The sequence below is a fragment of the Pristiophorus japonicus genome, chromosome 8, assembly GCF_044704955.1.
Source record: "Pristiophorus japonicus isolate sPriJap1 chromosome 8, sPriJap1.hap1, whole genome shotgun sequence".
Taxonomy (NCBI): domain Eukaryota; kingdom Metazoa; phylum Chordata; class Chondrichthyes; family Pristiophoridae; genus Pristiophorus; species Pristiophorus japonicus.
Window position 1 is genome coordinate 48,550,507 of NC_091984.1, and position 12,064 is coordinate 48,562,570.

The 12,064-nt window shown below is 45.4% G+C and overlaps 1 protein-coding gene across 1 annotated transcript in view; it reads left to right on the plus strand.

Moving 5' to 3' along the window:
- The window catches only part of ptch2 (patched 2), a 122,736-nt gene that overhangs the window by 73,782 nt on the left and 36,890 nt on the right, over positions 1-12,064 (plus strand). Inside the window, exons 9-12 of the mRNA XM_070886061.1 lie at positions 3,611-3,742; positions 6,317-6,472; positions 6,680-6,778; positions 9,534-9,659. Coding sequence (XP_070742162.1) covers positions 3,611-3,742; positions 6,317-6,472; positions 6,680-6,778; positions 9,534-9,659 — 513 coding nt within the window. The remainder of the gene's footprint in view (positions 1-3,610; positions 3,743-6,316; positions 6,473-6,679; positions 6,779-9,533; positions 9,660-12,064) is intronic.

The following is a 12,064-nucleotide window of genomic DNA, read 5'->3' on the forward strand; positions in this document are numbered from 1 at the left end:
GTCTAAATCATTAATGTACAGTGTAAACAGCTGGGGCCCCAGCACAGAACCTTGCGGTACCCCACTAGTCACTGCCTGCCATTCTGAAAAGTCCCCATTTACTCCTACTCTTTGCTTCCTGTCTGACAACCAGTTCTCAATCCATGTCAGCACACGACCTCCAATCCCATGTGCTTTAGCTTTGCACATTAATCTCTTGTGTGGGACCTTGTCGAAAGCCTTCTGAAAGTCCAAATATACCACATCAACTGGTTCTCCCTTGTCCACTCTACTGGATACATCCTCAAAAAATTCCAGAAGATTTGTCAAGCATGATTTCCCTTTCACAAATCCATGCTGACTTCGACCTATCATGTCACCTCTTTCCAAATGCGCTGCTATGACATCCTTAATAATTGATTCCATCATTTTACCCACTACCGATGTCAGGCTGACCGGTCTATAATTCCCTGTTTTCTCTCTCCCTCCTTTTTTAAAAAGTGGGGTTACATTGGCTACCCTCCACTCGATAGGAACTGATCCAGAGTCAATGGAATGTTGGAAAATGACTGTCAATGCATCCGCTATTTCCAAGGCCACCTCCTTAAGTACTCTGGGATGCAGTCCATCAGGCCCTGGAGATTTATCGGTCTTCAATCCCATCAATTTCCCCAACACAATTTCCCGACTAATAAGGATTTCCCTCAGTTCCTCCTTCTTACTAGACCCTCTGACCCTTATATCCGGAAGGTTGTTAGTGTCCTCCTTAGTGAATACCGAACCAAAGTACTTGTTCAATTGGTCCGCCATTTCTTTGTTCCCCGTTATGACTTCCCCTGATTCTGACTGCAGGGGACCTACGTTTGTCTTTACTAACCTTTTTCTCTTTACATATCTATAGAAACTTTTGCAATCCATCTTAATGTTCCCTGCAAGCTTCTTCTCGTACTCCATTTTACCTGCCCTAATCAAATCCTTTGTTCTTCTCTGCTGAATTCTAAATTTCTCCCAGACCCCGGGTTCGCTGCTATTTCTGGCCAATTTGTATGCCACTTCCTTAGCTTTAATACTATCTCTGATTTCCCTTGATAGCCACGGTTGAGCCACCTTCCCTTTTTTATTTTTACGCCAGACAGGAATGTACAATTGTTGTAGTTCATCCATGTGGTCTCTAAATGTCTGCCATTGCCCATCCACAGTGAACCCCTTAAGTATCATTCGCCAATCTATCCTAGCCAATTCACGCCTCATACCTTCAAAGTTAGCCTTCTTTAAGTTCTGGACCATGGTCTCTGAATTAACTGTTTCATTCTCCATCCTAATGCAGAATTCCACCATATTATGGTCACTCTTCCCCAAGGGGCCTCGCACAACGAGATTGCTAATTAATCCTCTCTCATTACACAACACCCAGTCTAAGATGGCCTCCCCCCTAGTTGGTTCCTCGACATATTGGTCTAGAAAACCATCCCTTATGCACTTCAGGAAATCCTCCTCCACCGTATTGCTTCCAGTTTGGTTAGCCCAATCTATGTGCATATTAAAGTCACCCATTATAACTGCTGCACCTTTATTGCATGCACCCCTAATTTCCTGTTTGATGCCCTCCCCAACATCACTATTACTGTTTGGAGGTCTGTACACAACTCCCACTAACGTTTTTTGCCCTTTGGTGTTCTGCAGCTCTACCCATATAGATTCCACATCATCCAAGCTAATGTCCTTCCTAACTATTGCATTAATCTCCTCCTTAACCAACAATGCTACCCCACCTCCTTTTCCTTTTATTCTATCCTTCCTGAATGTTGAATACCCCTGGATGTTGAGTTCTCAGCCCTGATCATCCTGGAGCCACGTCTCTGTAATCCCAATCACATCATATTTGTTAACATCTATTTGCACAGTTAATTCATCCACCTTATTGTGGATACTCCTTGCATTAAGACACAAAGCCTACAGGCTTGTTTTTTTAACACCCTTTGTCCTTTTAGAATTTTGCTGTACAGTGGCCCTTTTTGTTCTTTGCCTTGGGTTTCTCTGCCCTCCACTTTTCCTCATCTCGTTTCTGTCTTTTGCTTTTGTCTCCTTTTTGTTTCCCTCTGTCTCCCTGCATTGGTTCCCATCCCCCTGCCATATTAGTTTAACTCATCCCCAACAGCACTAGCAAACACTCCCCCTAGGACATTGGTTCCGGTCCTGCCCAGGTGCAGACCGTCCAGTTTGTACTGGTCCCACCTCCCCCAGAACCGGTTCCAATGCCCCAGGAATTTGAATCCCTCCCTGCTGCACCACTGCTCAAGCCACGTATTCATCTGCGCTATCCTGCGATTCCTACTCTGACTAGCACGTAGCACTGTTAGCAATCCCGAGATTACTACTTTTGAGGTCCTACTTTTTAATTTAGCTCCTAGCTCCTTAGTTTCGTTTCGTAGGACCTCATCCCTTTTTTTACCTATATCGTTGGTACCAATGTGCACCACGACAACTGGCTGTTCTCCCTCCCTTTTTAGAATGTCCTGCACCCGCTCTTCAAGACCAGGCACCAAGCCGTTGTGAGTGGATCTTTTGAGCAATTGCCAAAAGGCCCACCATCCTGGCCTAGGGAATACTCCAGTCAATGTTCTATCTCCCAACAGCATGGTTGAGATCGGGAACTCGGTGGAGTGGAGCAAGTACCTACTGGTATTCCAATGTGCTGAGCCACAGTTTTATGCCTTAATTGCAGCCTTTTTAACTGAAGGAACCTGTGAATATTTGTTCTGAACATTTTCCAGTTACAGGTTCCTTTTGTTAAAAGACTATACAAATTATTTTTTTTTAAATACAGGAACCTGTGGCATTGTAACAAATGCATCAGGAGAGTGCAACTTCTTGGAGTCTTGATCGCAAAATGATCCTCCTGACAACATTAGTGAGAGACCAAGTCAACAAAGTTGATTCTTTAAAAGAATTATTGTAAGATTAATTTGGACATATGTTTTAGAACGTGCCTCTTTCATAGTTTTATTGATATTAAAACTAGGAGTCACCATCAGCACTCTTTACAAACAAATTCTAGTTTTGCTGATGGTTTAGTGGGTGAATGCAGTATGCAGTGTGTTATTTAGCCAACTAGAGCAGGAAGTCAATCCATGGACTGTTTTGAGCACGCAATGTCAGCCAAGGCAGCCCCAGCAGACCTCAGTGTCCTTGGGTTTTCCACTTGTGGGAGAGAATGTTGGCAGGCTGTTCCTTCAGCCCATCCTCACCCAATGGCCACACAGGGACAGCTTTCAGCTTGAGTCTTTGTTTAACAATCAGTAGCGGGAACCCTGGCTGATTTTTGCCCCCTTTCCGAACCCAGAACATTGAGGTCAATTGTAACGTATCGACTGCTACCCTGGCTTAGATCAACCAACTCATCATAGGCCAGAAATCAAATCCGGAATCTTCTGCTCCATATGGCTCAGCTACACCCTTTTACCAACTAACCCTCAGGGAAGTCCTGACTGAGCAAATGTGAATCTTTGCATTTGAGGGAGGTTTTCTCTGCTACCAAATGAAGGTCTTAAAATATTTGTTTCAAACTTTTCAATGTACATGTTTCAATGATGGTATGTTTACCTTCTTTTTTAAAAACTTTTTCTTGTAGGTAGCGCACCAGACTGTACCTCAGAATTCCTCCCAAAATATCCATGCCTTTTCTACCACCACTCTAAATGACATCATGAAGTCTTTTTCCGATGTCAGCGCTATCCGAGTTGCTGGAGGTTACTTGCTAATGGTGAGCATATTTTTACTTCTGGATATATGTTTAGAGTTAACATCACGTTCGGGTGCCTCTGAATGTAATGTCATCAAAAAAAAAGCACAGGGTGTACAGTTTTGTGGAAACTCATCTTTCATTTCTGCAACCTAGTTTTAAATTCAGCTCAGATTGATGCTGTAAGGGGAATAGTCAACAATGGCGGTGACTGTTTATATGTAGGATATAATACATCTGCTGAAAGTGTTGCAAGGCAAAAACACATTGAACAGTTCAGAAGACATCATTAGCCATTCATCGACGCCATCTGAATCATCAAATTTGTTACATTCTTAAAACGCACTCTAGTCTGTGTATTTATCTTTAACAATATATTAACATTTCATATTGGTACACCCTTCCTGTCTCAACTTTTCCATTATAAATTCCAATATACATATTTACAATGGAATCTGGCTATGTGAACATATGGTGCTGTAATTATAACCTTCTGCCGGTGGTGGCGCTGCAGTGCGTCATTTTTGCATTTCCCAGCCTCTGAGCCTGTACTGCAGAGAAACCCCAATGGGTACATTTGGCTATTTAACAAAACAATAATGTAAAATTGAAGCATTAGATAAAAATAGAACAGATGATATGACTTTAAAATGGGGACTGCACTGAATTATGTCTGCGTGTCCTGATCCAATTATCCGCTACCACTAACCCACTTCACTTTGGTCTTGACTTTTCGTGTGTAACACACGGGAAATTGGCTAGTTTTAAATGTGTGTTTGTTCAGGGTCACGGGTATCATTTCAGAAAAGAAAGAACTTAGATTAACCGAGCACCTTTCATGTCCTCCGTACATTCCAAAGTGCTTTATAGCCAATGAATTACTTTTAGGTGTAGTGACTTTGTTACGTATGCAAACATGGCAGCCAATCTCCAGACAGCAAGGCACCATAAACAGCAAATTAAATAAATAATCAGTTCATTTGTTTAGGTGGTGTTGGTTGAGAGATAGATATTGACCAGGACACTGGGAGAACTCCCTCCTCTTCTCAGTGCCATAGACACGATATAGTCAATATATTCACTGAGGCATATAAAAGCATGGGCTTTACGCTTAACATCCGTAAGACAAAGGTCCTTCACCAGCCTGTCATCGCCGCGCAGCACTGCACTCCAATCATCAAGATCCACGGCATGGCCCTGGACAACGTGGACCATTTCCCATATCTCGGGAGCCTCTTATCAACAAAGGCAGACACTGATGCGGAGATTCAGCATCACCTCCAGTGCGCCAGCGCAGCCTTCGGCCGCCTGTGGAAAAAAAGTGTTTGAAGACCAGGCCCTCAAATCTATCACCAAACACATGGCCTACAGGGCTGTAGTAATACCCGCCCTCCTGTATGGGTCTGAGGCATGGACGATGTACAGAAGGCACCTCAAGTCGCTGAAGATATATCACCAACGATGTCTCTGCAAGATACTGCAAATCCTCTGGGAAGACAGGCGCACCAACATCAGTGTCCTCGACCAGGCTAACATCCCCAGTATTGAAGCACTGACCACACACGATCAGCTTCGCTGGGCAGGCCACATAGTTCGCATGCCAGATACGAGACTCCCTAAGCAAATGCTTTAGGTGGAGCTCCTTCATGGTAAATGAGCCAAAGGAGGACAGCGGAAACGTTATAAGGACACCCTCAAAGCCTCCCTCGTAAAGTGTGACATCACCACTGACACCTGGGAGACCCTGGCCACAGACTGCCCGAGGTGGAGAAAGTCCATCCAGGAGGGCGTTGAGCTCTTTGAGGCTCGACGCAAGGAGCATAAAGAAGCCAAGCGCAGGCAGCGGAAGGAGCGCGCGGCAAACCAGCCCTACCGACCCGTTCCCCCGACGAATGTCTGTCCCACCTGTAATACGGTCTGTGGCTCTCGTATCGGACTGTTCAACCACCAAAGAACTCACTTTGGGAGTGGAAGCAAGTCCTCTTCGATTCCGAGGGACTGCCTATGATAATGATGGGACACGAGTGGCTGGGCCCTCAGATTAACATCTCATCTAAAATAAGATCTCCAACAATGCAGACATCCCTCAGTACCGCATTAAAGTGCAAGCGTGGATTACGTGCTTAAGCTCTCGAGTGGTGCTCAAACCCACAACCTGCTGACCCAGAGGTAAGGGTACTGCCACTGAGCCAAGCTGATACTTAGTAGCCTTGATCTTTTATTCTATGTTAAGCAAGATATTTGTTTCCGATATAGTGGAAATTATGATCAATAGTGACAGGTGGTAGACCCTTACCAATGAGTCGCCTGATTTGAATTGAAACAATATTGTGCTATCCAATTTGAACTCCAGTGACATTGAAGGAAAGAACTTGCATTAATATAGTACCTTTCACAATCTCAGGATATCCCAAAGCGTATCACAGTCAGTGAAGTACTTTTGAGGTGTAGTCACCTGTAATGCTAACCCTTACCTGAAACATTAACTTGTCTGTTCTCTCCACAGAATCTGACTGACCGCTGTGCCAATTTTTGTTTCTGCTGTACTCCTTGTTCATTGTATGTTGATCAATTTTTTTTTTCTGATTCTATTAGTTGGCATATGCTTGTGTGACCATGCTGAGGTGGGACTGCTCAAAATCCCAAGGGGCTGTGGGTCTAGCTGGAGTCCTATTGGTGGCATTGTCAGTAGCTTCAGGACTGGGGCTGTGCTCCCTTCTGGGCATTTCCTTCAATGCGGCAACTACCCAGGTACATAATTCTTTGCTTTTACACCTATCTCTCCCCACAGGATCACAACTGAATATTTCCGAACTAAGTTAATTGTCATAGTTGGAGGAGGGAAAAAGGCATCTGCTTTTGTCATTGAAGGAATTAAGTGAATTTTATGCCGAACAGATTTTATTTATAATACTAATTCCCAAATATTAATCATTTCTTTCCATCTCCTGGCTCTAGGTATTACCATTTCTGGCTCTGGGCATTGGTGTCGATGATATGTTTCTGCTGGCTCACGCATTCACTGAGACAGGTCAAAATAAGAACATTCCTTTCAAGGTAAAGACCCAACTCTGCTTAAAACAGGAATACAACATTACTTTACTCTTTCCTGTTATTACACTGGGGTAATCAGGGGAACATTATAAAAGCGTCTTTCCACAGAGCTAATAGAGTATGTTTCTTTGTCAACAAGTTTGAATAGGTTGATAAATTCGAAGAAATCGGAAATCCAACCTATTTACTTCTAGTCAAGAGCCACTTTTATGAGAGCTACTTTTATGTTCGCCTCAGAGAACTGCTTGTGTCAACCGGTTAATGACCTGTCGCTTGCACACTTGGTGGCGACCCTAATGTAAATGTGCTGAATTCACATGGCTTGCAATATATTTTACAGGCTAGCAAAAGTTCAAATTTAGCAGGTTCACATTGGGATTGTTGTTAGATTCCACAACCAACATAAAGGCAACAAAGTCTTGGTTAAGTTTGGAGTTGATTAAAAAAGATTTCTACATACGTGAGGTGTACATAATTGCATACAGTGTGAAAGTGTACGGGGCCGAAATTGTTCCTTTCTATGGGCCCAAGTTTCCACATGATAAAAAACGGGCGCCCCTCCGAGCTGGGCGCCCGTTTTTCGCGCCTAAAACGGCTCCCGAAAAAAAACGAGCGATTCTGGAGCGCTTTGCAGCTCCTTGTCTGCTTGGCGCGGCGCCCAGGGGGGCGGAGCCTACACTCGCGCCGATTTTGTAAGTGGGAGGGGTCGGGTACTATTTAAATTAGTTTTTTTCCTGCCGGCAACCCTGCACGTGCGCGTTGGAGTGTTCGCGCATGCTCAGTGTGAAAAAAACATTGGCACTCGGCCATTTTTGTAGTTCTTTGTAGCTGTTTAGTTTTTGAACATTTTTTAATAAAAGTACATTGCCATCAGCACAGAAGCTTCTTGTAGCAGTGAGAAGGGTGCAGGAAGCCTCAGAAAGTTGAGGCAGCCATTTCCCGACGACCTCCCCCTTTTGCTGTTGGGAAATGGCTCCTCAATTTCTGAGGCTTCCTGCAGCCTTCTCTCTTTCCCGCCAGCCGTCTGGAATGGCTCCATTCCCTTCTCCGCCCTCCCCGCGTTCGGTCGGCTCCCTCCCTCCCGCCCGCGTTCGGTCGGCTCCCTCCCTCCCCCCCCCCCACCCCCCCCGCGTTCGGTAGGCTCCCTCCCTCCCGCATTTGGTCGGCTCCCTCCCCCCCCCCCCTCCCCCCCCACGTTCGGTAGGCTCCCTCCCTGGCTCCCGCCCGCCCACGTTCGATCGGCTCCCTACCCCGCGTTCGGTCGGCTCCCTCCCTCCCGCCCACCCGCCCGCGTTCGGTCAGCTCTCTCTCTCCCGCGTTCATCGGCTCCCTTCCCTCCCCCCCTTCCCTCCCGCGTTCGTCGGCTCCCTTCCCTTCCCTTCCCCCCCCCCCCCCGCCCGCGTTCGGTCGGCTCCCTCGTTTTGTGAGGCTTGCTCCACCATTCTTCCTGGCTGAAGCACTTTCACACAGGTAGGAAGATGGTTTATTTAATCTTTTCTTTGCTTATAAATGTTTATTCAGGTTGGATTTATTTGTATAATATTTGTATAAGTATAAATAATGATTTATTATAGAATTTAATGACTTCCCTTCCCCCCCCCCCCCCCCCCCACCTCGTTCTGGACGCCTGATTTGTAACCTGCGCCTGATTTTTTAATGTGTAGAACAGGTTTTTTCAGTTCTACAAAAATCTTCACTTGCTCCATTCTACTTTAGTTTGGAGTACGTTTTCACTGTGGAAACTTTCAAATCAGGCGTCAGTGGCCGGACACGCCCCCTTTTGAAGAAAAAATTCTGTTCCAAAGTAGAACTGTTCTACCTGACTAGAACTGCAGAAAAAAAAATGTGGAGAATTGCGAATTCTAAGATAGTCCGTTCTCCACCAGTTGCTCCTAAAAAATCAGGCGCAAATCATGTGGAAACTTGGGCCCTATAAGAGCCATGGCTGCCTGAAAACGGCGGCAATGAGTCAGTCGGCGCAGAGGGGCCGCCATTTTATAAATTGCCCTCGTGGATTTTCCCGGTGGAGAACGTCTCCACTTCGCCCGTGTTGCTGCCCCATTGACTCCTTACAACCAGCGGCGACCCCGTTTCCGCCACGCAGGAAATTGCCCCACGGGAGCAGACCGGCCGCCAGTCAGTGCCATGACAGCTTTTGCCAGCGGGAACCTTTTTGTGGCTGGGCATCATGTCCGCCCTTAAAGGGGAGGGCGCACTGCCACAGTCGTCATTTTATTTTAATTGTCGGCCGACTGCCAGGTCTGCCTGACAATGGCGGCCACGGGTTCGAGCGGGCGGCCAACAGGCAGCCCTATTGGGTGCCAGGCTGCTCTGAAACCCTCCTTAGTGGCCCAGTGTTTAACTCTAAAGTGGCTGCAGAGTTCACACCGGCCCTCCCCTTTAACTGAAGGGGAAGGATGTTGTGACGCATCACTGATGACTCAGAGCAACGGCCACTCCGACCCATCCACTCTTGCGTCCCGATGATGACACCACTTCCGCCCCCCTCCAAAAATACCCCACAAAGACCCGAATTTCTCCAGATTGTCCGCCCCATACATTGGGAGCGGACGGAATCCTTCGAAATTGGTAGGTGCGCCCCGTTTCAGGTGGAAGGCAATTTCGGCCCCTATGTGTTTGTGTGTGTGTGTGTGTGTGTGTGTGTGCACTTGCTCAGTCTTGCCCGCAAGTAAAATTGAACTTTGCAATTTGAAACATTTCAGTCGTTTTTCACTGATTATTTTAATTTGTGCTAAAGGACAGGACAGGAGAGTGTTTGAGGCGGACAGGGACCAGCGTTGCCCTCACATCCATTAATAACATGATCGCTTTCTTTCTGGCTGCTCTGATTCCTATTCCTGCACTTCGAGCTTTTTCCTTACAGGTAGGTGAATCATACAAGTACCTTGATTGTATATTAAGTGCTCAGTATATCGGTTTTGCCTTTTTATAGCAATCTGCGATATGTTTGTGTTGGGGAGGGGGGGTCTGTGCAGGCTGGATGAGGGTGGATTAGGGCCTCTGAATTCTTTTGCTCCAGGTGTTGCACGCTTCTTTGAATTTACCTGCACCGCCCCTGTTGCTTACCTGCAGATGTCTGCTGCGGAAGGGGCTTAACTGTCTGCTAAACAACAAGGTAGCTTGTCATTAGGCGTGTGGGAGGGATGGGGTTTGGCTTCTTGAAAGGTAAGAGAAAAAAAAGTGATGAATTGATTCAAATCTTTTGCAATTAAAAGAAAAAGGTAGCAGTTTTGTAGGATTGGAACAGCACCAATATAATTACGTGTGTTCCTTGGCATTGCACATGATTTGGAAAGTCACGCATATATAGCCAGCTTTAGACGAATGAAAGGCTATCAAGGAAATCAAAATTTGGGTGCAACTTTTTCCTTTTTAAGTTCTGCCCCCTACAAAGCATGCCATTCTCCACCTGACAAGGTCAGAGAGAACGGTTCGCCAAGGGGTGCTCTCCGACCAGCTGCTGGTTGGCTACAATCTTTTGCTGCAGTGGTCTCCGATGTGAAAAATTGCTGCAAATGTTATTTTTTTAAAGTCGGCAAGAAGTAATAATGACCTTTTGGAAACTGGGTACTGCTGTTAAACTGTTGGTTAACACAACTGAATCAATTGGCGCCAAGTTGGAGGCCGATATAAAATGCCCCAGAGCTAACGTAGTTCACTAGATTACTAATGTTCAATTTAAAAAGGACACTTACAGACATGTTCAAAGGGGGCACTAAAACAAACGTAAAATACGTTTCAGCAGGCGCTGGAAATCTGAAATAAAAACATAAAATGCTGGAAACACTCAGCAGGTCAGGCAGCAGCTGTGAAGAGAGAAACAGTGAATGTTTCAGGTCGATGACCCTTCATCAGAACTTGAAGAAGCTAGCGATGTAACAGTTTTTAAGCAAATGCAAGGCCAGGGAAAAAAGAGGGGGAGGAAAGAACAAAAGGGAAAGATCTGTGATAGGGTGGAAGACAGGAAGTGATGAAATGATAAAAAAGATGTTGGTGCAAGGCAAAAGGAGATGGTAATAGGACAAGTAAAGGAACATGTAAAGAAACAAAAGACATGTCCAGAGGCGGTATAAATGGTTACAGCAGGACCACGACCAGCATCTGCTGTCCGAGAAAAAGGGAGCAGTGATTATGTCGTAAAGATGTTGAATTCAGTGTTGACGCTGGAAGGGTGTAAAGTGCCTAATCGAAAGATGGGGTGATTGCTTTGATCTTCTCCTCTGTTAAGTCCACAAGCATGATCCTGAGCTTCTAGTTGCTTGCCACTTTGATTGTCCATCCCACTCCCACTCTGACCTCTCGGTCCTTCTACACTGTTCCACTGAGGCTCAAACACAAGCTCAAGGAACAACACCTCATCTGACGCGATGTGTGACAGCGAGCTTTGCAGCCTGCAATTCCACATGTGTAACAATGTCACCCAGGCTCAGACTATAAGCACCAGAAGAGGCGAGGGCCCAGGGACAGCACGGGCCAGCCCACACTGTGATATGTGTGCGCACTAGGTCTGTGCAGCAGAGCTGGTCTCCAGTTGTCTTGGTTAATCCTTGCCACTGGACCAAGACCTAGCTCTGTCAAGCCCGTGTGCAACGGCCACCACACGTTAAAGAAATACACACACAGGCATCTTCCACCCTTCAACATGTAGTTCGGGACCTGGAATATTAGATCCTTCATTGAAACACCTGTGAACTCATCCCTTTTTGGCGTGGAAGCAAGTCATCCTCGATACGAGGGACCGCCTCAGAAGAAAGAGAAGCACAGGAGGAAGAAGTAGTCGATGTTCAGCAACTCTTGAGTTTTATTTGAAGGGGCAGTCATTTTTGTCGAGATAACATTATGTGCGAGTGATGTGAAACATTTCGACGTGACTTACTCATTTTTTAAGTTTAGATGCAGTTTTGTTTTTTTTAGAAAAGGTGGTTTCATTTTTTTTTGGCATCTAACATCTTCGAAATAAATGGTCTTGTACCCAATCTCGCCCTTTTGGAATTGATACTAAAATTGGATTACTATCTGTTTCTTCAGAGGAATTAAATGATGCTTTATTTTCCTTTGTAAAATTGTCTTTGAGAGAAGGACTGGGCAGAGAAAGAGTCATATGGTAGGAGTGATCAGTAAATAAAAAGTTAGTTCCATTCCCTTTATAAAATAGTCTTTTTTTGGGAGGAACGGCTAAGGAAAATATCAGTACAGGGTATCTATTAATATAATAATAAAAAATTTAATTTCCATTGAGTAATGATTGTTTTCCTCTCCTATGTCACT